This window comes from Physeter macrocephalus, chromosome 20 (assembly GCF_002837175.3).
Source record: "Physeter macrocephalus isolate SW-GA chromosome 20, ASM283717v5, whole genome shotgun sequence".
Lineage (NCBI taxonomy): Eukaryota > Metazoa > Chordata > Mammalia > Artiodactyla > Physeteridae > Physeter > Physeter macrocephalus.
Genome location: NC_041233.1, coordinates 57,926,589 through 57,951,588, shown reverse-complemented (window position 1 = coordinate 57,951,588; position 25,000 = coordinate 57,926,589). Strand labels below are relative to the sequence as shown.

The 25,000-nt window shown below is 37.4% G+C and overlaps 1 protein-coding gene across 1 annotated transcript; it reads right to left on the bottom strand.

The window, feature by feature from the left end:
• Window positions 1-6: 6 nt before the first annotated feature.
• Window positions 7-21,852, bottom strand: OGA (O-GlcNAcase). Its single transcript, XM_028481942.2, has 15 exons — window positions 21,799-21,852; window positions 21,034-21,131; window positions 19,367-19,497; window positions 17,652-17,823; window positions 16,360-16,458; window positions 14,608-14,892; window positions 12,750-12,908; window positions 11,307-11,920; window positions 10,741-10,915; window positions 7,244-7,329; window positions 6,180-6,284; window positions 5,402-5,487; window positions 4,928-5,120; window positions 3,570-3,729; window positions 7-2,106 (listed from the first exon to the last, which is right to left on the bottom strand). The coding sequence occupies exons 1-15, from the start codon at window positions 21,825-21,827 to the stop codon at window positions 1,970-1,972; spliced, it is 2,529 nt and encodes an 842-aa protein (XP_028337743.2). The 5' UTR covers window positions 21,828-21,852; the 3' UTR covers window positions 7-1,969.
• Between the last annotated feature and the right edge of the window lie 3,148 nt (window positions 21,853-25,000).

Here is a 25,000-nt window from a genome sequence, read left to right as displayed (position 1 = left end):
CTCCAGATGGTTTTACAGTTCGTTTTCTACAGGAACTGAGCTGTGATCTAAACAATCAATGGAATACCACCCAACTGTAATAAATAGTCGTAACAATAGAAGATAGATAGCATAGCACTGAACAATCCTAGCAGCGTGGACATGTTTCATAGTTAGCTCTGTGACCAGAACACCAGCCAAACTTATTAAAAGCCAAGATAAAGCTGCAGCAAACTTGCTAAAAATCCTGATTCCACAGGATGACAACAATGGAATGAATCCTCCAGATAAAATGCTAGAACTGTCCACTATTGTACAAAATGTACTTAAAGAGAAAACCAAATGACATTAAGCCGTTTTAAACAATATCTTGAAGAGATCTTCCCTTCATCTCAGCCCTTGAAAACGCAAACTTGGTTCCCACTGTCCAACATACCTTACATATCCTGCTATCAGTTGCAGGTTTCTAACCCTGAATGTGAAGAGGCCTCCTTCGTTCATCTCACCCATTCACACTCACAGGCTTTGGTTGAAAGTCACTAGGTACAATGCTTTAAAAGACTCTCTTTTCAAAGCCCACACTGATGGAAATCTATGAAAGAAAATACGTTTTAAATTTCCTTCTCCTTGACCCTCCCCGCTCTCAGCTCAAAGTTAAACTGCTGATACAAAACTGCAGGGAAGCAAGATAACAAAATACTGTTACCAATCTATGGAGAAGCCAGCCAGCCATGATTAAAAAAATGAATCCTGCAGAGATTACCTGCTAGCCTCATGCTCAAAACCCTTAAACACACCAAATCTAAATTAAAATACTTGAAAGCTTTCAGAACCTGTGGTTAAAGGAAAGAGAAAAGGGTAACCGTAAGTCATTGGTTAAAGTGTGCTCATTCTTTTAAATTTGATACAAACATGCAAGAACTAAAGACTCTGATTTAATAAAACCAGTAGTAACAGGTCTTGAAATTAAAGGACAACTGACCTGTGCGCAAATGGGATCAATCAGTCCCTGAACCCTACTTGCCAGAAGTCAAAACTAACATTTCACATGCTGACCTGAATTGAGGTTAATTTCCAGAAGTGACTGCACTTTGCAACAGATTGAGTCCTATGAAGTTAAGCTCTGGTACCCAAAGTGGTCATGGCCTAGCCCTAGGTGGGAGGCACTTCGAAAATAATAAAACTTCTAAAAAAACAAAGACAAAAGTAAAGAAAATACACTTTCCACTGATTTACATATTCAAAGTGCCATCTTGAATCACACCCTTTCATTTTCAAAAGGAAAATTACAGTAAACACAAAGGATAGTTGGGTTACAGCTAGTTTAGTTTATATACAAAATAATTTACAAGTTTGTCACTTTTAGGCTTTTGCCACAAACAACTGCACATTTGTCCCTACAAAGCAAAATATGCCTGAACCAATAATGGTCACAAGAGACAACTGGCCAAAGCTTTACAAAAAGCAGGAAAACCGCCCAAATTCAAATCATTTATTCAGCTTAAACTATGCCATAACCATCCCACTTGGACTCTCCACCCTGAAGCCTCTGAAACCAAATCTTTCTCATCTTTGCCATGTCCCCAAAGAATGAGGTACATTTCATTTAAGAAGCCAAGGAGGATGACAAATGATTTTGATTACTCTTAGGTGAGAAATGCAACCACACTGGATGCAGAAAACAGTGCTGACTACATTTATTGAAGACCCCCTCCCTATAAGCCCACGTAAGAGGTCTCAGCACCTAACACAAGACCCAATAAGGAGGCCCACAACTCTTTCATACAGGATTTACAGCAATACTATCTTTTTCCAACCAGCGAGTAGTCTCTAAGCATGATGAGTGAGTTTTACATAGTCGTCGTCTTTGTTTCCAATCTGAATTAGCCGATCTGTTGCCGCTCCAGAGGCTGAGCTGTATGAAGACCCCAACCACCACCCACCAGGTGAAGTGAAGAGACTTCCCAACAGTTCATAGTGCCAACAAACGTCACAGGCTCCGACCAAGTATAACCACATCCTTTGGAAATCCTTCCATTTTTGCAATTTCAAAACAGCCTAACTTGCTGTAAAATTCCAAAATTCGTTTATCATCAGGTCTCACTTCACAGAACGCCCCTCGAGAGCCTAGGGGGAAAAAAAAAAATTCAAAATATAAATGTCACTTAATTCGTAGAATTATGAATATGAATTGTAATTAATCTCTAATATATTTCAAAAAGATCATAGTACTGGCTTATCTATACCAGCCCCTAAATTTCATACAATTTTAAAAATCTGTATCAAAAGTCAATATTTATATTCAATACTGCAGTGATAACTACCTTAAAGTGATGGATATGTTAACTAGCTTTAATATGGCGATTATTTCCCAATGTATTTCAAGTCATCAAATTGTACACCTTAAATATATACAATTCTTAATTGTCAAATATACTTCAAAAAAAATTTTTTTTTGCATGGTAACACTCTTCCCCAGAAAGAAAATCTTTTGGCAAAGAGGTTGTAGGAAATGTTATATTTATGTAAAGTATCTTTGAGGGACCCACAGGGCAGAGCCTATTCCAGCCTATGTCGCAAGCCAATACAACCAGAATGTGTTTTATATGTTAAAGACATACCTCATACACCTGCATGATTCAGTTCCAAGCACAACACTGAGAATTATACTTTCATCAAACAGAGCTGTTTAAATCATCCCACAAAGGGGACACCAATGAATCAAACGATATAAAGATGCAACAAAAGTGCATCCTCGGGCTTCCCTGGTGGCGCAGTGGTTGAGAATCCGCCTGCCGATGCAGGGTACACGGGTTCGAGCCCCGGTCCGGGAAGATCCCACATGCCGCGGAGCGGCTGGGCCCGTGAGCCATGGCCGTTGAGCCTGCGCGTTCAGAGCCTGTGCTCCGCGACTGGAGAGGCCACAACGGCGAGAGGCCCGCATACGGCAAAAAAATTTAAAAAAAATTAAAAAAAAATAAAAATTAAAATTAAAAAAAAAAAAAAGAAAAAAAGTGCATCCTCACACATCAAGAACCCTCTAATTAGTGCTCAACAAGCTGCCCATTTCTGTATTGCCAAAGGTTAAAAAGTTGTTTTTTTGGTTTTTTTTTTTACAGCTTTAAAAGTTTGTTTAAAAAAAGAACATGCAACGGAACACTGTATGTTGCCTTTTTAAAGCCCAGAATACTCAATATCTGGCCCTTTACAGAATAAGTTTTCATACCACTAAGGTACAGCAAAGTATTTTTGAAGGTTTAAGTAACAAACTCAAAAAACATCAGCGACTCTGCATTCCTAAATGAAGTCTTCCCGAGGTTCGTTTAATTTTCAACTATCATTTATAAGTCTGCTAGCAAAATAAACATACACTTCTCATTTAATTTGGCTCAAAATAAGCATTCACAGTGTAAAAGAGCAGTATTTTTCAATGACTAATACACATCCAATCCTTGCAGTACTAATAATTCAGAAGCAAAACCATAAATGGTGGAGAACGGAATGTAAATTCACTTCTTTCTTTTTATCCTAAAATAGAGTCCTGTCCCCACCTAGCCCAAATACCAGCAACTCTACAAATAGGTACTCACCATTAGCCTTCAGTGAAGACAGGAGGCAAGCCATCATGCTTTTGGCTACACTTGGATCAGTTACTTTTTTGTGAATATCCATCTTTATCAGAGAAGGGAAGTTGGCAAGGAAAGTTTCTGGCAACACTTCCTGCTCTTCATGGAAACTCAACATAATTTTCTGTAAAATTTAGGAAGAATCTCTTGACTTTCAGTAGCTACTCATTATGAATCCATATATCCCAACTACAGAACTCAGTAACAGGAAAAGGAAAGCAATATTCAATAACTCTTCTGGTAATTATATAAAATTACCACATGCAGAATTAATTAGCTTATAATTCTAGCTGAAGCATTTTTATTTTTTTAAAAGTTTGTCTAAATGTAATGTGGTATACTGGATTGGATCCTGGAACAGATAAAGGACATTAGTGGAAAAACTGGTAAGTAAGGTGAGGAGTTTATAGCAATGTACCAAAGTTGGTTTCTTAGACTAGGACAAATGTAGAAAATGGATGAAGGGTATACTGGAACTCTCTGTATTATCTTTGTAACTTCTGTACATCTAAAATTATTCAAAATAAAAAATAAAACAATTTTTTTAAAGTTTGTATTGCACAAAAATGTGAATGTATTTAACACCACTGAACTGTACACTAAAATATGGTTAAAACAGTAAATTTTATGTTATGTATGCTTTACCACAATTTTTACAAAAAAGTTTATAAGAGACACTGGTTTTTCTTCATAGGTTCCTATGCTGAGAACTGTCAGACATGGAAAAGCAACACATCAACAGCTCAATCACCAGCATGCTGCAGTTATGTTGATGAAATCCCAAGTAAAGGAGCCTACTCCAACCCAGCCTCCTATTACATAGAGACAATGTCACAAATACAAGTCCAAGTATATACTCTAAAAGTATTTATTGAAAATAAAAATTATCTTCCACAAGAAACTATTTTTAAAGTTCATTCCTATTAGTTTTTAATTACCATGAGAAATGCATTACTGAGAAAGTTAGCTTCATTAGCACGCAAATGAGAGATTTTTAATTACCTAAACTTGCCCTGAGTACCCAAAGAAGAGACCATAACATCCTTAAGTTTGGTGCTTCAAAACAGAAAGGGAGAAAGAAAGTTCTTTAATTGTCTACGTTCTGCTTTTACTTGAGAAGTACTACAACAATGCTTCCAAATCAAAAACTGTAGAGAACAGTGGAAAATACCATGCTAATAAGAATAAGCCCTAAGAATTCTTCTCTGTAAGAAATTTAGTAAGCACTGGGATCTTAAGATATATCTGCTTGCTTTTTTATTTTAATAAGTATTTTATTTTCTAAAAAATTACCATTGTATAATTCTAAATCTGTGTATTACCTCAGCTTCAGAGAGTTCTTTGTCACCATTTGGTTTGGTATATTTCTCCTGCATGAAGGGAATCCAGGAAATTTTACATTTTTTAATGAAGGGGGTCACATCTACAGTGCCCAGGGCATAACCACATATGCCATCTTCATCTTCTAGGACAAAACAGTAATCCAGGCTGAGGGAAAGCAGCCCTCCTACTAACCTGCTCACAAGAAAAGAGACCAGAGTGAGTTAAGTTACTAACACAAAACATTAGAATTCAGTGATGTAAGGCCCAATACACTCGAATGACAATGCGTGGAAACTACATTTGATGTAAATACAAACTGGAAATATACACATATTAATGCTCAGATTTTATTACAACTAAAGTAGGACTTCTAAAAACTCTATTTCCAGTCAGCACCTCCCCTCAACCTGATAAACCTGGCTAATGAAATGTCTACTCCCAAATCCAACAAATCCAAATACTTCATCACATACTTGTCTCCAATAAGGTCAGGCTGACTTTGAAAAGGTAAACCGACTCCATCATCATACATTTCTCTGCAAATCTTGTACACGGAAGCCTGAAAATATAATCTAGTTAAGCAACACATCAAGAAAAATGGCAACAGAATTTAACAATATGACTCGTAAGTCAGGATGGACTTCTAGAAGAGGGAGTAACAAAACGTTTGGCTTGCCGTAAATATCACCTCTGCTTTGTTAAATAGAGATTTATTGAGTCATATTTGTAAAGCCATTAGAAAATAGCACGGTTATAGTAAACAGTGAGAATTGCTTTGCAGGGGATAGTTTTAGACAGTAAGTAGTGGACTCAAAATCCAGCAAACTATGAGGCTGAGTCTCTCTCAGTTTTCTATACATCCCAAATGTTTAAAACATGTTAGTGTCTTTAAGCAGGCATGCTTTTTATTTCTATAGCTGATTATCAAGCAGCCTGTAAGCACTTCACAACTGAAAACTGCAGAAAATATAGAGGAGAAAATCAGCTGAGAACAACAGATCATTCAGATATTGTTCAGTAATTCCAACTCTGAATACATTACATCTATATTTTTTAAAAAAAGAACTGACATGAGATGTTGAGTTCAAACTCCTTCAGCTCTTCTTTAAACATCCCATGTTCAATGTTTTAGTTAAACTTTCTCCATCTAAAGTTTTAAGACACAAAACTCATTCTTTTAACCAGGGAGTTCAAAGGAAAGGATTAAGTGTTCACCATAACCATACACCAAGTTGACAGGTAGATGATTACCTCATCTTTAGGAAAGTATGGTCTGATGGTATAAACTTTGGAGGTCGGAGTCAGTGGGGGTGGTTGAAAAAAGAGGTCATTTGCCCCATCAATAGGCAGCAAACGCTGTGGGAAGAAAAAAAAAGGGAGATGATTAGTGTTGGGAAGATATTTACTTTTTTTAATGAGTGTGCACTGCAGATTACCAACTTAACATTAACTGGCTACTGCAGGCAGACCTAAAGAAGAGGGGTGTGCTATGCTTTACTAATAAAAACACCTCTTTGCTGGGGGAGGGGAGTGCTTCTGAATAGAAATTACCCAAACTGAATTACATAGCTTTAGTGGAATACTACTGGGGATTTAAATATACAGTAAAAAAAAAAAAAATTCTATTCCAATTATGACAAATCTATCTATTAAACCAATCTTATATAGACCATCTCTCACTAAAAGATGGCAGAACAGACTGTCAGGAGGAGAGGTTTGGTCTGAAGAGGGTTATCTGTCCAGGAGACGCTTTATCCCCAAAGCAATGCGCTTCAGTTTGCTGTGCGCAGCAGAGCACCTGTTGGGGGGAGAAAAGTAGAGCACCTGAAAGTCCATGAACAAATTCCAACACCAAATAAACTTCATATTTTGTTCAAATTTTCATTCCTGGACTGTTCTTTCAAGTACAAGTATCACTTATAAAATAATTGGGAAAATATCCAAAAGCCCTTTCACCATTCATTTGCATAATCATTCATCCTTTTTGCTCATGGAGTTTCCACTGGCAGACAAGCATGCGCGCATTGTGCATTGCGGGCGCAGATTAAAATGCTGTGCGACCTGCAAAGAAACAATGTGAAGTGTGTACCTAGAGCCGCTGCGCTTCGCAGGCGCTGGGGGGAATTGGCAGCATCTCCTTCAGAAATTACTGCGAAAGAGGAGGAAAATTTGATTTAAAATCCAGCTATGTAACTAATTGAATTTGGGACTAGAAAGCCTTCGGCAGACCAATCCTTCCAGCCATCTGATGCGCAACATAAGGTTTCTCATAAGACAAAGAAAACGTCAATTCAGTTGTGAATTCATATTGATACCTGGAACTCTCCTGCTAGACCACCTCTAAAGGCCCAGGGTTCTTGGTCTCCAATTAAGAACTGTGCTGAAGAATGACTACGACACCCTGTTGAGATCAGATCCAAGCGGAGAACGTTACGAGAAAGGGGATTTCCTGGGGTCTCAAACGTCCAACAAACTAACAAACACTTTGTGGAAACAGTTCTCTAACACAATAATCCAGGGTTTCAGGACAAGGCTGTGATAATAATTTTTTTTAATTTGTAATGTTATTTCAATACTGATGTTCCTTCCTCTGATCAATGAATAATCACTGTTCTAGTGAAAGAGTTCTACCCTTTCTTAAATTATTGGAAGGAAAAAGTGTCAAGTTTGTCTGAGTCTCGCTTATATATTCCCTAGGTACAGCTGTAAAAATCAAGGCAGCTGCTTGCTCTGTAGCAAAATTACAGTAACTTTAAAGTGAAATGAAGTGAGATTGAGGAGACATTTTATTATCACAGCCCATGAAGGAATTAAACTTGTCTGAAGTCACATTTTACATTTTGAGGAAGGGTACAGGGAAGGGAAAAAGGGGGGAAAAGGGGTTAATCTTGTCAGAAAACTAAGGTCAGCAGAATAAGTAGAAGAAATTATTCAGTAAATTGACAATGAAACACAATGAGTACTTTTTCTTTTTTTCCTGACAAGGACAATCCAAATTCAGACTTGGCTAGTAACAATACCAGTCTGACAGATTCTGAGAACTAAGGAGAGCCAAATGATGCTTGTAATTTGTCCACAGCTAAAACATACTTTTCTTGAAAGTATGACAGTATCTGGCTCCTCTTATCAACCACTATAATCTTTGCAGTGCATGCACTTAGCTCACACACGGAGTGGCAGGCTTTGAGGCCCAAAAGTCAGCATTTAAGGTCACCACTTAACCAACTCCACAGGCAATAAAGGAAGCTAATAATAAGAGATAATTAAAAGCAAATTATAATTGCCTTCCATAAGCAATAAAGGAAGCTAATAAGATAATTAAAAGATAATTTGGAGGCCAAATCAAAATCACCTGCCTAGTCTTCTGACAAGATAAAGCAGCGCAATATAGTTCTTTTCCAATTGAAGACAGCATTCTACCTCCTGTTCAAGTTAACAGTCTCATCAGTAAAATACATAGTGTGCTAGTCAGACAGTCCCAAAGCAAACCAATTTTTTTGTTGACAATTCAGGCCCATTAAGAGATTATATCCAGGGTTGTCATTTTTCAGGGGTAGGGGTACTTAAAAATATATATATAATGTAATATTTGTAAAATAAATATGAAATAGGGTCAAAATTTAGGTTATGAAGAGAACCTGCCCCATTCCATAGCTCAGTGTAAACTTACACTGCAGGAAAAAACTACATGTCTCAAACTTTAAGATGAGCCAATTTCCCCTACCCCCCACTTTGAGACTACAACATAACTAGCACTTCCAACTATTACAATAAAAAGCTGCATGTACGAAGAGCTGTATAAATGAAAACATGGTTAATGCCTCAGTCGCTGCGCAAACGTGACTTCAGTTCATGCCTACTGCCCTTAAATCTACCTGAGCTACCTCACAGAACCTTTTAAGTTAAACTAACTAATCATGACGCGCTGTGAACATCTGCCGCTGTCCATCCAATAGTAGTAGAACTTGTGCTGAGGATTCTCCCATCTGTACACAATGGGGAAGAAGATAATAGAAGTCATTAGTAATCAAAAGTACTGCATAGCCACATTCTTTAAAGGACTGAATGCCAGCTGGACTGGAGACTAGAGGAAAACAAAGGGTACTAATCAACAACTCCCTGCAATTACTATAGAACCATGAAAATACTCTCTTTGTCCTGAGCTGTTGTAAAGCTATGTGGATGCCTAGATGATTATTTAAAGCTTCTAAGATGCTCTGACCTTGAGATTGTACAACAGCTATATACAATCTGGGAAAGCTGCCCCCGTAACTGCACAGTACAGAGGTAAAGCCTGAGAGGAAAAAGCAGCAATACTGTATATAATCAAGAATTTTTAGTAATTCTTGAATTAAAAGCTGAGTATCAAATGTTTTAAGCAACACTTTCTCAAATTTAATAATCCGGATTGCAGGCTGGAAACGTAAGAACTTCAATCCCTGTAAGGGTTAATTATATCCTCCTGGCCAAAAGCCTGAAAGGCAAATGCCATCATCCAACAATCAATACAGAGGTTTTTCCTAAGCCTAAGGGCAGACGTGTATCACAGAGAAGAGATATCTTGGAGCCTTTTAACAAGAGGAGGTCAAAATTCTCTTTTACCTGTTGTGCTACATATACAGGAACCCAAAATTCTCTATTTTCTTTTTCCCCCAATTTATGTATTTATTTTTTATTTTTGGCCGTGCCTCATGGCTTGCGGGTAGTGCCCAGACTAGAGATCGAGCCATGCCCCCTGAAATGGAAGCGTGGAATCTAAAACACTGGACAGCCAGGGAATTCCCTCTACTTTCAAATTAACAATGAGAGACTCTATTTTTAGCTGCTAATTAATTGTATCACAGGAAAAAAAATTTTTTTATATTTAAGAGTCCAAAAGTATATACGCAGAAAGTGAGAAATCTCTTTGCTACTATTCCTGAGTTACTCTAAGCTCACAGTGTTTCACACTTCTATTTCACAGGCAAGAGTATGTAACCCATCATAGTATTTGTGACTACTATGAAAACTATGACGTGTCAGTTAGCCTTGCTGCCTGCTGTGTGCTATGCATAAGTCCATTAGATATTCCTTATAGCTGGACTGAAAACCTGGAAATGAAATGAGATCCCTGGAGAAACTTGGCCATGCTGGTGCTTTTTACCAAGTTTGAGAATTAAAAAAAAAAATTAAAAAAAAAAATCATTGTTTTCAAAAGAGAAGTCCATTTAATGAAGCAAAGTTTTCAGGGGATTGCAATTTTTATCCCCTGCTAAAACCAATTACTTGGTAGAGGCATGAAGAAAAAGCTCTGTGAAATAATACCAAGCAGCACCAGAATAGCCTACCACTAAAGCTCGCATGCGCACAGGGCTGGGAGGATGGCTTCCTCGTTCCAGGCCCCCTTAGGTCATTTCGGCAATTGTTCTGTTAAACACAGCATTAATGTCATCGAGACAGAGCAAGCAGCAGAGAGCTTACAGAGTCACAATTCATAGTGTCTCATCTCCAAATCAGATAAAAGTGGTATACATGGTTCCATCCAGGAAGCATTCAGTCAGAGCAAGTTAAAGTCAGTACTTTCTAACACATTTTCAAGATATTTATGCTGAATTAGCCCAAGGGAGAAAAATCAACATGCTCAGTATACTATTTACTGAGGCTTGCACCTCAAGTCTGTAACAATGGGTACACCTTTGAAATCTAGGCAAAGAATTTAAACACTGTTGGAAATTCGTCAATTCCCTAAATGTTTTTCTCCCTGTGGGATAATGTCTTTTTTTTTTAAGGGACAATATATCTGAGGAGAAGAGATTAGTCCTGGTATACCTACCTAACCACTGTACAAAAGACTTCACCATAGACATTATACTCTTGATATCCCAAACATAGGAGTACATGTCATAAAGGATTGTCCTGTTGGCACAATTGGAGAGCCGAGTGAACATGCCCATCACTAGTCCGCACATCTCTTCAAACTTGGCTGCCCGCGACCGCCATTCTTCAATCTATTGAGGATCAATAAAAACACTCAAAAAATTGAAAGTTTAACAACAATCTAAAACACAGTTTATAAACTAACCTGCTTATGTTATCAGGTACCTGCAAATTTATACTAAACATTAAAGAATCAATGGGCTTAAACTTTTAAAGACAAACAATAAAAGTTTGTCTCCCCAAACCAACAAATATTCCTAAAATAATCAATTCTGACTTTCCTTCATTCCTAACTACTATAAGGTCAAACTAAGGAAGTGTATATATCAGATTCAGCAGAGTCAGTACTTACTTTACAGAACACATTCTAAGATGTGGTCAATTCTCATTTAAGACCTCCCCTGTATCAACAGCATGGGGAACGATCCAGGCCAGAGAAACAGGTAAATTAAGCATACTCACTTTTTCAGAGTCTTTTCCTTTACAATTGACACTGACAACACTGCTATTTGCTCGAAGCCACTGGAACTCCCGTAACATCTGTGCTCCTTTGGGTCCATGCTCATAAGGAAGGTAGAATAGGTCAGCAAGTAACTGCAAATCCTCCAGAGTTACTGGTTCTGCAGTGTACAAAGGCTTCTCATTTGGACCAGGCACAAACTGCTCCTTGTTTGTCTGTTCATCAGTCTGCATCGGGGCAATATCACTAATGCAATCTTCCTGCATAGACATCTCTGGGGATTTTGATTCAGCTATGCTCTCTTTATCAGTGTCCATTGGTTTCAATTCCTCTGCCATTTTAGCTTCAACAATTTCAGTTAGTATTTGATTGTCATTTTTGTGGTCTGTTTCTTCCTGTTTTTCCACTACCATGTCCATGGGTTCCTCATCTGGCTGTTTCTTTTCTTCTTCCTTGGTCAGAGCTGTAGGCTCACCACTCAAGGCTGCTCCCTGGCTCATAATGGGCTCCTGGTAAACGGTTGTAACTACAGTTGTGGCATTTAAAGAGGGTGCTGCAACTAGAGGAGTCCCATCTACTACATTTGCTTTAGCCCCACTGTGTGCAACTTGCCTACCTATAAAAACAAATTGTCAGAAAGATAATCAGAATTAGAAACAGAACAAATTAGATCTAGAGAAATATTTTCTTATCATATCTCTAACTAAGAGCCTCAATTTGAGATTCCAAATAATTTGAGCCCCAAGAAAGTACAATTTCTCTAAACCACTGGGAGGCGGGGAAGGGAAGAGAGGAGGGGAAACACAGATCATAAACATGCCAACACCTATTACTTTCTTCTCTTTTGAAGCTCTGTATTTAAAAACTACTTCAAAAAAAGATATTTTAAAAACAAATTAGCAGGCTTCCCTAGTGGCGCAGTGGTTGAGAATCCGCCTGCCAATGCAAGGGACATGGGTTTGATCCGTGGTCTGGGAAGATCCCACATGCTGCGGAGCAGCTAAAGCCCGTGCGCCACAACTACTGAGCCTGTGCTCTAGAGCCCGTGAGCCACAACTACTGAGCCCGCGTGCCACAACTACTGAAGCCCACGTGCCTAGAGCCCATGCTCCGCAACAAGAGAAGCCACCGCAATGAGAAGCCCGCACTGCAACGAAGAGTAGCCCCCGCTCACCACAACTAGAGGAAGCCCGTGCGCAGCAACAAAGACCCAACACAGCCAAAAATAAATAAATTAAATAAATTTATATATATAAAAACAAATTAGCATTCCGTCAAAATAAAAGCTATTTAAGACCAAAAGTAAAATTTAAAAAACCTTATCCTCTAGATTCCTAAATTTCATTTTGCTTGGCAGGCCTATAAGAAGACACATCACAAATGTTCTTTACTTTATGTCTCAAACAATGTGATCCAACCCCCTTAAAAAGAAAGGCCAAACTCACTGCTGTACTGATGAGGTACGCCAAACTCCTGCAACCATTCTGTTAAAGCTAACTTTAGAGCCATCTGTGGACTATAGAGTACATCAGTTTCTATATCTTCATCACTGCCTTCATTTTCTAACTTTATCTGGATCGACACAGTACTGTCTTCACTATCAGCTGCAAAAAAAAAACAGAAAGAGCACAAAAACAGTTTTCATTACAAAACACTAATTGTTACAGTAAAACCAGAGAAGCAAAGAACTGGAACAAGAACAAACCTTAAGCATAATATGCAAACACAACCAAGACCCTTCACTGAACCACTTCACCTAGAATAGTCACCTAAATGCATTGCTAAATGTAAAATTCCAATTGAAATAATGAATATTAACTTTAGAATCACTGGACAAGTCAGTCATAAATGTCCACTTATTCTCAATTATTGGGAATGCAAGGTTAAAGGCACTATACTTCCCATAGAGAAAAGATTCCCTACTGTTCAGGGGCTTATGACTTAAAAAGGCAAATAATTATGAAAAAATAATGGGCAAATTAATAAATGCATTGAGGGGAGAAGAGAAAATTGATAAAGAGCCCACATATGAGCACAGATAATAAGCATATAATGAAGAACCAGGATAGTGGTAGAAAAAATTAAGTCTGAACTCTCTTTGGCTTGGTATTCAAATCCCACTATTCTTAGCTTTCCTTCTTATTTCCCTGCACACAGGCCAGTCTGGCTAATGTCCACTAGTCATTAACGTGCTTCATGCTCTGCCTTAAAAGAGGTAGATACTAACAGCCATATTATACAGAGAGGATTGAGATTATATCCCTAACTCTGTGTTTTTTACTGGGGAGGGGGGGGTGACAATGACTGAGCCTTGAAGGGAAGCATTAATTCAATAAACAGAACTGGAAGTAGGGGTACAGAACTGAGAAACAGAACACAACTTTCAACTACATACCACTAAGCACCATAATGTGACATTTCAATACCCCCCAATGGGCCAAAATTCAGGTAACTTGAAATTTTCAGTGTCTAGTATTTTCGGCTCTAGCCCACCAACCCTTTAATGCCCAGCAGACTTTACTCATACTTTGACCCAGTGTAAGTTAACTCCTCCTCTATGAAATCATTTACCAGCACTTTTGCTTACCAGAAGTAATCACTGCCTCCTGTGTTCCCCTTAGCACTCTGTAGATAATTATCTCAGCACTTACCATTCTATAGTACAGTTGCCTATCTGCTTCATCTAACGCCAGACTAAATGCTTATCTGCTTTATCTAACACCAGACTAAATTCTTTCAAAGTAGGGACTATTTTATTCTTTGCATCCTTAGTGTCTGATAAATAGGTGTTTAAATGTTATTGAAAAAACAACTAGTCAGCATTCTCCTACTTGGAACTCAATTAGGAATTTTTCATAAATAAAAATCAGTAAGTCATTGTCTAAAATGAGAATATGTTTCATAAATGTAAGCTGAACTTAAATTATATATTAAGCAGCTCAGAGGAGAATACGTAGCTATCTAAAATACACCATTTAATAAAATCACCTGAAAACACAAATTCAATCCGAATTATTCAAGGGATAAACAGGAACACTAAAAGACTACATTGTCTAGTTACTCAGACTTCAAAGGCCAAGTCACATTTTAAAAACAAAGAACTGAGGCCAAGAAGTTATTAAGTAACTTGCCCGAAGGCAGTCCAAGCAGCCCTTTTTCTATCATATACATCTCATTCACAGGACTAAACAACACCTTAAAAAAATCCTCTTAAATCTTGATGACAAAAGAATGCATACTTGCCAATGGTTCTACTTAATCCCAACTCTCCTCCCAAAGTCAAGAATTAAGTCATCTACTTACTCATCACTACATCTTTCCTCACTCCATTCATGTTTGATTTGTACCAGGTGGCAAGGGTGTGGATAGCAACATAGTTGGCTTCAAATTCACAATTTGGATTAGTCAAGACTCCTTTTAACCGAGGGATCAGTTCTGTAGATCTTCCTTTGTATGGGCCCAGAAATAGTCTCTTCTGATCATAATCATTAGCATGAATGTTATCCCAGATTACTGGAGCTCTCTTAATAATCTTAGAAACCTCTTCAATGGACTCTACTGGAATTTCTTTAGAAACAACTTTGGGACCTAGAAATAATGACCACCATTTATTAAGACCCTCATACAAGAGAGCAGCATGGACATATATACACTACCAAACGTAAAATAGATAGCTAGCGGGAAGCAGCCACATAGCACAGGGAGATCATCTCGGTGCTTTGTGACCACCTAGAGGGGTGGGTAGGGGGGGTGGGTAGGGAGGGTGGGAGGGAGGGAGACGCAAGAGGGAAGAGATATGGGGATATGTGTATACGTATAGCAGACTCACTTTGTTATAAAGCAGAAACTAACACACCATTGTAAAGCAATTATACTCCAATAAAGATGTTTTAATAAATTAATAAATTAAATAAATCCTCAGAGGAAATTTTTTAAAACAAAAACAAAAAGACTCTCATACGTGGTTCTTCAAAATATACTGCATATAATTTTTTATTTTCCTTGTTATATTTTCTAACAATTTTTCTTTTTAAAACAACACAGCAATATGTCCTTTTACTCAGCTTTATTCCCCTTGCCCTATATTTCCTCACATCAGATTCCCAGAAATAGAATTAGTGGTTAAAAGGTAGGAATATTTAAGGTTTGGGTAACTTTCCTCAAAGTGATACATCAATAACAAAGAAATTTCCATGTTAACCATTTTTTACCATTATAATACCTCCTCAATTAGACAAACTCTAATTAACCTAAACCCTGGGAGGGTTTCTGCCCATAATTCTTAGAATGAAAGCTAATACAGCTCATTGATTACTAACTGTCAATCTAGCATTACAGCTTTCATTTCATAAAATACAACATTCTCCTAGTGCTGGGATCAATACCTGTTAGCCCAGATCCCCACAGATCTATTGTTTATCAGTAACTGATATTCAGACTCACTGAAAAAATCCTCAAAGATTTTTTTTTTAACATCTGTATTGGAGTATAATTGCCTTACAATGGTGTGTTAGTTTCTGCTTTATAAAACCTCAAAGATGTTTTTAATACTAAGTGAAGAATGTGTACTTTGTAAAAGAGAATTAATAACAAAATGTTCTGGTTAAGGCTCAGCTTTTTTAAAGTATCCAATTAGGGGCTTCCCTGGTGGCACAGTGGTTGAGAATCCACCTGCCAAAGCAGGGGACACGGGTTTGAGCCCTGGTCCAGGAAGATCCCACATGCCGTGGAGCAACTAAGCCTGCACGCCACAACTACTGAGCCTGCACTCTAGAGCCCATGAGCCACAACTACTGAAGCCTGCACGCCTAGAGCCTGTGCTCTCCAACAAGAGAAACCACCGTGATGAGAAGCCCGCACACTGCAACGAAGTGCAGCCCCCTCTTGCCGCAATTAGAGAAAGCCTGCGTGCAGCAACCAAGACCCAACGCGGCCAAAAATAAAAAATAAAAATAAACTTTAAAAATAAATAAAAGTATCCAATTAACCAGAACAACCAACTCCCAAAATCCTAGTTAATTAAAAGTTTTACTGTCTAAATCTTTTAAGACTTACCTGTCCACAGCACCTCAATTCCAGGTAGGAGCTTTTCACCCACAGTCCTTAAATAAGGAGACTGAGACACATTTGGATAACAGAAAGTGCCACAATATTCTGAATGTAGGGGGAAAAATTAATCAGTGAAACAGTCAGGAGTGAAATGGTCAGGAGTTTTTCAACAGGGATAAAAATGTCTACCAATTCTAAATTATTTTCATCCAAATGATAAAAGGCCTTCATGTCATGTCCCAAAAGAAGTAAACTCAAGTGGGTAGTTCATTTATGACTCAACTTATTAAAAAAAAAAAAAAAAAAAAAATCAAATCATAAAATCTGATATTCTTCCTCCAGTATTAGGACAGATCAATCCTTATGGTCCTATGGTCACCAGAAATACAAGTTTACTAAAGAAATAATTAGAATTTTTAGCATTTTCTACATAATTCTGAATTGCCTACATTTCTCAGTTACAATCAGAGGCCAAATAGACGGGATTGATAATATCATAATAGAAAGAATGCAATATTAGGCCCCTGGCTATTAGTACTCAACTACAATTGATTATAATTTGCAGTGAATTAAGTAACTACCAAGTATGATCTTATTAAACACTGAGTATTCACATAGTATCAGACCACTGAGATAAGGTTCATGGCTCACAATACTCTAAGACAGACACATACACAGTTAAATAAATTCAGTCTAAAATTTCTTAGGACTTTTTTAACTCTTCCTGAACAAGAAGTCAAGCCTAGGGAAGTTTTCTTACAGGCTGACTTTTGAGAGGCAAAAAGAGAAAAAACATTTTCAATGGAAGGAACCAGGGAGAGATGAGAGGGGGAAAAAAAGGAAAAGGGGGAAAAAATTATTAAGCTTTCTATACTGACTACTTGAAGTTAAGAGCCCAGATGGGAGTGGGAGGAATGAAAAGGGATACAGATATGCAAGGGCAGAAAAAAGGAACAAGTAGGAGGATATGAGAAGTGACTAAGTTAAAATCAATGTAAATTTGCTTTTTTCTAGCTTTCATTTTTATAATACTATCCCCTCCTCTAATCCTGAACATGTAATGTTCATATACTTCCAGTACCAAAAAAATACATAAAATCTTTTGCCTATTCAGTTGTCATTTATTAATCCCTAAAATCTCTCCAATTTAAGATGTGCAGAAATATCTTCTAGAAAAAGAATTCCTACCTTTATATACCAAAGGGAGAGGGGACAACACAATAAAGCCCATACATGGTCTTTTGAAAGTTATATATTTCCAGAAGACTAGTTAAATATAAAGCTATTATATACAATACCTGTGGGACAGAAGAGGAAAGTTTCTGGCTCTCCTAGGTACTGATAAATTTCATTTGTGATGGAGACCTGGGCATGAGCAAAAGAACTGAATACCTCTTTGTCAGCTGCACACATATTATGGTCAATATCATCAAAAAGCAAGGCAAATGACCTGCATCCAAACTGAGAAACCTAGGAAAAGAAAAAAAAAACAAAACAAGATGCTTTACCAGCTCATCTTACAGAGTAAAAAACACAGGATTTCAAATATTAAAGTATATACTTAATAGCTATACTTAAAGTCAAATATTTTCCTTAGTAGAATGTTCAATGCCAAGCCACTGCCTTTATATTTTCTATGTTAAACAGCTAGACACTTTTGGGACCCATTTTTTCATTTGGGTTTGAATGCAATATGCTAGTATGTCTAACAAAGCTTCTATAATGCAGCTTATCCTTCTACCTCCTTCACTGCCAACTACAGAAAACCAAACAGAGAAAAAAAAAAAAAAACCGTGAACAATAAACTCTAAGACATGACAAACCCAAGTCACCTGTTCCAGTCAAGATACACTGATGCTAATTAATTTCTTTGCACATAAATCTAAGCCATCAATCAGAAAGACCAACATAGTAGAATATGATCAAATAGGTAAATAACCTTTTAAAAGCTTATTCACAGAAATTTATCAACTTTTTTTTTTTTTTGGCCGTACCACACGGCTTGTGGGATCTTAGTTCCCCAAAAAGAGACTGAACCTGGCCCCAGCAGTGAAAGCGCCAAGTCCTAACCCCTGGACCGCCAGGAACCTCCCAAACTACTTTAAATTTTTTACCAGCCATTTTAATGCCACCAATAATATAATTTACTTTTTTTTTTAAAGGCCACACTGCACGGCATGCGGGATTTCTTAGTTCCCTGACCAGGGATCGAACCCGCACCCCGTGCATTGGAAGCGCAGTCTTCACCACTGGACCGCCAGGGAAATCCAATATAAACTTTTGCTGAAAGAAACATATATAGGGGACATCCCTGGCGGTCCAGTGGTGAAGACTCCGCGCTTCCAATGCAGGGGGTGCAGGTTCGATCCCTGGTAGGGAAGTAAGATCCCACATACCACGGCCAAAAGAAGAGAAACATATATATATTTTAAAAAACAGCACACTACTTTATCAAAAAACATGTGCAGAATTTAGACTCCAATCAGGTTCACCAACAGTTTACACGTTTACCTAGTTTTTCTTCTCATTTTGGGAAACTAGCCAATCATGTCCAAACTGAATTACATCTCTTGTCCATATAACTGAGTGAACCTATTTCTAAAACCTCACTCAGAAATTCAATCAGGCACCCAACAGAGTTTCTGGAAATGTGACTCTGGACCACTCAGAATCTCCTGGAATCTGAGGTAAGTCTCCACCTCAAGTCTATATTAAGAATCTCTGGGAATGGAGCCTATAAGAACCCTTTTAAGCATAGCTTCTTAGCACTGTTTTAAGGCAGTTCTTATGCAAACTGAAGTTTGAGAAGCAATGGTACCTCCAGTGAAGCTCTTTTGACTCACTTTAAAAAATATTCCTCTTATCAAAAGAGTTAAAGTAAAAAAATTTGTACAGAAACAAAGAAGTACTATAAATTCGGTTTCCTTTTTTACATCATAAAAGCAACTCCGAAAACTTTTATTAGTCTCATGTACTGATTCAGGGAAAAATAATGAAAAAGTAAGGAAATTACCTGGTCCAGTTTGCGTTTCAATGTAGATACTTCCTTGGGGTTAGAAAAGGTAATATCCAATCCAGGTGAGATAGCATAGATGAACTCTATCTCATATTCCCGTGCAGCAGAGATGAGAGTCATAAGTTGCTCTAAAGAACAGAGTCCATGATTTTAAAAAGCACCACAAAAACTGAAAGAGCCTTCACCTTTAAACTGAAGGTTATTTTCTCCAATTTTCAGTGAGTCAAGAAAAAAAAAAGTCCCTTAAATTCTACAAAATTGTCAGGTCCAATGTGACAATACGTAATGGCACAAACCTGATGTGATTTAACGTCACCCTGAACTCAATAAAAGCATTGCCATTTCTCAAAAATACTGAATTAAGCATCAATTCTCTTACTGAATACAAAACATTTTTATTTCCTATAGTATTTGAGAGGTATGCTTTTGTTTTTGCTGTCTCTGTACAACTGGAATTCCTAAATAAATACATCTACATATAGCAACTTTATAATTTGGAAAAAAAAGAAAAATGTGTTCTTAAGAACCAGGGTTAAGTGATGGCCTTAACAATCTTGACATCTTTGTAACTACAAGAAAAATATTCATCACAGTTTTAAGTCTCTAAAATGTGAAAGACAATTTTCCTAAGTAAAATGACATTCCATGATGTCATAATTCCATAATTCCTAAGTAAACTGACTATTCCATACCACAGGATATATCTTTAAATAACTTTCAGTGGTATCTCAAGATAGTCATTTGACTATATTTTGATCATATTAAATTTCATTACCAGCATCACCAGAAAATAATCAAGTTGAAGACACTTAAGTTATATAGAGTAGTAAACAACAACACTAGATAGAGTTTTAATTGCTTTTCATAATTTAAGAAAATTTTCTGCCTTCAGTGCCTTGACTGGGCTCTGTAACCAAATATCTTGTTAGCTACCATTTAATTCCAGCTATGAAAATGTTCCCCCATTCACTGAAGTCCCCAAAGAAAAGCACCACTTGTCTAATTTACTTCTCTTATTTATGAATTTTATGTAACTAACTCGACATAAGAACACATGAACAAGGATAGTTCAGGATGGCTTTTCACTTCAGTATAGGCCCAGACTAGGGTGAGGCCCTTCTTCATTTTAAATAAAGACAGGACCAGCAACAGAAATCAAGTGGTCAAGAGCAAGCCATACTTGAGCCTGAAGCAAAAGGATCAATTGTACTAACCCTATCTTTAAAATTTTGGTATTTTATTTGTGGATTTTTTGCATTAGTTCTGGTTTAAAAAATGGATAATAAAGTATTATTTATCTTGATTACTGATTTTTGGAGTCCTTTAAAATTTGCACCCCAGGCAGGCCCCTCACTTGCCTTGCCCTAGGCCTAGCCTTGCTTCAGCACCTCTTTGTCTAATGGCCCACTGTTTAGCCCACTGGCAGAAGTTAAAAAGCAAAATTTATAACCACAGAGCAGGTGAAGTCAGACTGGCATACCTGTAAATCACACCATGGCTACACATTGTTAGAGCTACTCTTTCAATATGCACTAACACACAGAGTTACCATATAAAAGAAAACTACCTACGAGTGAAAGTGGAATACTTAATTCTTGCACATTTAAAATATAGCTGTTTTCTTCATGTACTCAGAATTTATGGATTAAAAAGAAAAAGATTACCAGCTTCCTCCACTGAATACATCTCTCGCCAAAACATCCTATGTTTGTAGTCATCTTTTGGAGCATACAAATATGTATTTAATTCCCATTTCTGGAGCCTTAAGAGGAGAAAAAATTACATGTATATAAACAGGCAACATGTATAACCTGTAAATCTCACTTTTTTTCCTTTTCTTGGAGCAGCTCCGTCTCTTAAAAAGCTAATATTCTGGTGGCTTCCCTGATGGCGCAGTGGTTGTGAGTCCGCCTGCCGATGCAGGGGAGGGGACACGGGTTCCCCGGTCCGGTCCAGGAGGATCCCGCATGCCACGGAGCTGCTGGGCCTGTGGGCCATGGCCGCTGAGCCTGTGCTCCGCAACGGGAGAGGCCACAGCGGTAAGAGGCCCGTGTACCGAAAAAAAAAAAAGCTAATATTTTGGGGCAGTAGCTTTTAACCTTTTTGTAATCCAGTGGAGTTGTAAAAAATTAAATATTATAAGGAATGTCAACATATTAAACAGTCTTAAATAAAAATACAACAGCTCTGAGTAAGACAGATGAGCCCAAAACCTATCCAGCTTTCCCAGGAAAGTTTGAGAACTACTGGCTTAGGTGAAGAAGAGGAAAAAGACCAAGGTGAAGTAACTTCTGCAACTGAGAAATCATCAAACTGCACCTGGCCTGAATTATTCAGTGTATTTCCTCTAACAAAAGGAAATGTTAAAAAAAAAAAAAAAAGGAAATGTTAATCGTTTAAGACTCTCCTTCACATAATAAAAAAATTACCTTCTAAAGAGTTCTTTTCTCTGCTCCATAACCCATGGTCGTCCATAAAATCCTAGATCCAAAGTAAGAATGAAATTATAAGAATGTGATAAACTGTCTACTGAGAAAAGCAGGTTACAATACATACAATACCACTTTGTAAAAAATATGTACAATATACAAAGATCTGAAGGATATTTAGTAAAACATTAAGGTGTTTTGGGGCGATATTTTAAAGTGATTTTAATTCTCTTTTTGCTTAGGTAAATTTTCTGATTTTTCTACCATGAACACTTATTATTTATGTGATAAAGTCATCTAAAAATAGCTAAACATCATCTTTTTTCACTGCCAAAAAAGACCAAATATATTTAAATCTAACTTTTAAAAAGATTACCTCAATCTTACAGTGGGGAAAGGGGAAGCAAAGTAACCACAAACTGCTAATAATAACAATTACTACCTAGAAGGGGAGTTAAACCAGTTTTAGAGGGGGAAGGGGCGAAAACAAGTAAGGTAGGGAAAAAACCAGGGACAGAATTAGAAAAGAATCTGATTGATTTAATTTTATGATGGCTTCTTTTTTTTTTGGTTCCCAAAATTACAAAAAGGACCCAAAAAATGCCTTAAACTACACTCACAACAAATTCAACATTGGAACTGGCCCAAACAGGAAACTCTCAAGCAATCTCAATTCCAGAGCAAATGTAGGAACAACTGATAATTCAAGAATGTGACTCCCTCCGGAGTATCCTAGATGGGGGCAAAGCAATAGTAATGCACACTGCAAAAAACAGAACTGCAGAATGGTGACTTAAGTAGTGGTATAAGCACCAAACTGGTATTTAGAGCTGCGGCTTGTGCTAATCACACCTTACAGCTTGCCTAACCTTTATTTTCCACCTGTCTCAGTCTAATCATCTGCAAGAGATAAAGACAACCTCTCAGGAGTATCATAAAAATGGTTCAAATTGTGTTTTGAATACATAATGTTCCTTACACACACACACACACACAGTTTAAGAAACTAACTCAAAAACCAAAATTTCTGAACAGTAATAAGCTCCACTCTAGATAGAATGGTTACTCTGCACCACAAAGACAACCACAGGCCAAAGAAAAATTCGTTACATACTAATATATGAAACTGTGGCACTTTCATTAGGTGAATTTCACAAGTCTATTCCTACAACACTGCATTATCATTTTTCTCTTAACATAGTAGGCGTTAAACTTTCCTTTAGAGCTGCTTCAACATGAAAAAAAAATTTTTTTTCAAGTGCCTAACACTTTAATCTTCAGAAATCCTAACTTTGCTCTTTGAGAGTAAGGTTCATGCTTTTAGTTAACTGGCACCCCAAAGAGGAAGCAGTGCTGTTACACATGAGTTAAAATCAACAAAGGTCTGCCCATAGAACGTGCAACACTATTCACTTCATTAAACTGAACCTAAGATGAACTGGGGACTCTGGCGATTATGATGTGTCAGTGCAGTTCATACTTGGTTTAAAAAAAAGTCTTAAAAAAAAAAAGAATTAACACTCAGGGTAGACGTTTTTAGCAAAACTTTTGTTTCACTTTTATATATGTATACGTATTATGTATGTGTGTGCGTTTGTTGGATTGTGATGTAAAATGTACTTTTTAGATCAAAAAAGTTTGCAGGCCACTGTAGTTAAATTATACTGGCAAATAAAAGCACAAATTAACCTCAAAAATAAATAATAAATAAAATCAACAAAGGTTTGTGAGGGAAAGAAAAGCAAAACAAACACCAAAAAAATATCAGGTGCTCAGTCACCAAGAAAATATACTAGGGAATTGGAAGGAGAAAAGTCGACAGATAGACAATTCTAAGTAAACTAGTTCCCTTTTAATACTATTCTGAAAAACAAACCAACTGATCTAAACCACAACTAACTTTTCTCCCTAATTACTGAAGGTGTAATGGACAGGCAAGTTTCCTTAGATTCACTTTAGTCTAGCTCTAAAATTTCTATTCCCCCAACACTCCTTTCCCACCCTCCACCCCAAGATCTTACATAACAAAGTACAGATTCTAGCCCTATAAATACATCAATGGATAAATCAAACAAAGCAATCATGTTTTCATAAACACTGACTCCAGTCAAATACACAGGCAGTTTTTCATTCTGTTTTCCCGAAAATTCTGCAAGGCAGTTAACTTTGCTGAACCGTTTCATTCCTTATGGTAGCTGCCAATTAGTCTGTTCTCTCCTACAATCAAACTTTATCTAATATAGCATAATCACCACCCATCTTTCAAATGTATACTCCGTGAGTACCAAAGCTCTCAACCAAGAGGACAATCCTTCCTTCCTTTTCCACATCTTTGTTTTTTTCATAAAGACCAGTATTTTTTACAGTGTTACTCCTATGCACACCACATATAGGAGAGAACTAATAAAGTATACAGCTAAGAAATCCTGGGTCAGCCAAAATACTTCAGAAAGTTCAAATACATGCTGTACTCCAGGAAAGAGCAATAATGAAACTGATTCATGCTTCGCTTAGAATGCACAGCCGAACATTTGTTCATTACATTCATAAACTGTGATACAATCTTCTGGTCATTTTCCCCAACCACCAAAAAAGTCCATCATTCCTTTTAAATGGAAATGGGAAGGAAGTGAGAAGGGAATTTTTACACCTCTTCTGCAGTCACTAAAATTCCGTATGTCAAATACTATTAAAGTCAAAGCTTCATCCCTCAGATGCAAGGCACAGTAGTTGGCAAAGAGCAATTTTCTAGGCTGCAAATCAATCTTCAAAGGGTGGGGGGTTCGGGACTGGCCAGCAAAAAAAACAAAAACACAAGAACAAACAAAAAAACACAAGAACAAACAAAAATTCTAAGCAAAAAGGAATTTGTAAAACTGTAAGCCGACAGTGCTTCTCTTCACTCCAGGAATACAACTAGCACACCTGTACGGGTAGTCTTTTTTCCAAAGGGTGGGGACAACAAAACTACACACATCTCTCCATTTGAACACAAACCACCCTAGGGAATAACATCCCAAGGTACAAAGACGTAAATCTCAGAGCCTAAGACTAGACTTCTTACACCGCCTCCATTGGAGCATGCCTGGCTCCAAGCCCAAGGCGGGTGGGGTCAGGCTTGTTAATAGCCGGGAGGGAATTCGACGCCGTTACAGAACGCGAAAAAAGACCTGCCCATCCTCTTGCCTCTTCCCTCATTTCA

Coding starts and splice junctions, on each gene's coding strand:
- OGA (XM_028481942.2), bottom strand. CDS start 21,827: ATGGAGCAGAGAAAAGAACTCTTTAGAAG. Junction 10,916..11,306: donor AAGGAAAAGACTCTGAAAAA/GTGAGTATGCTT, acceptor GATCCTCAATAG/ATTGAAGAATGGCGGTCGCG. Junction 5,488..6,179: donor CATACTTTCCTAAAGATGAG/GTAATCATCTAC, acceptor TTATATTTTCAG/GCTTCCGTGTACAAGATTTG.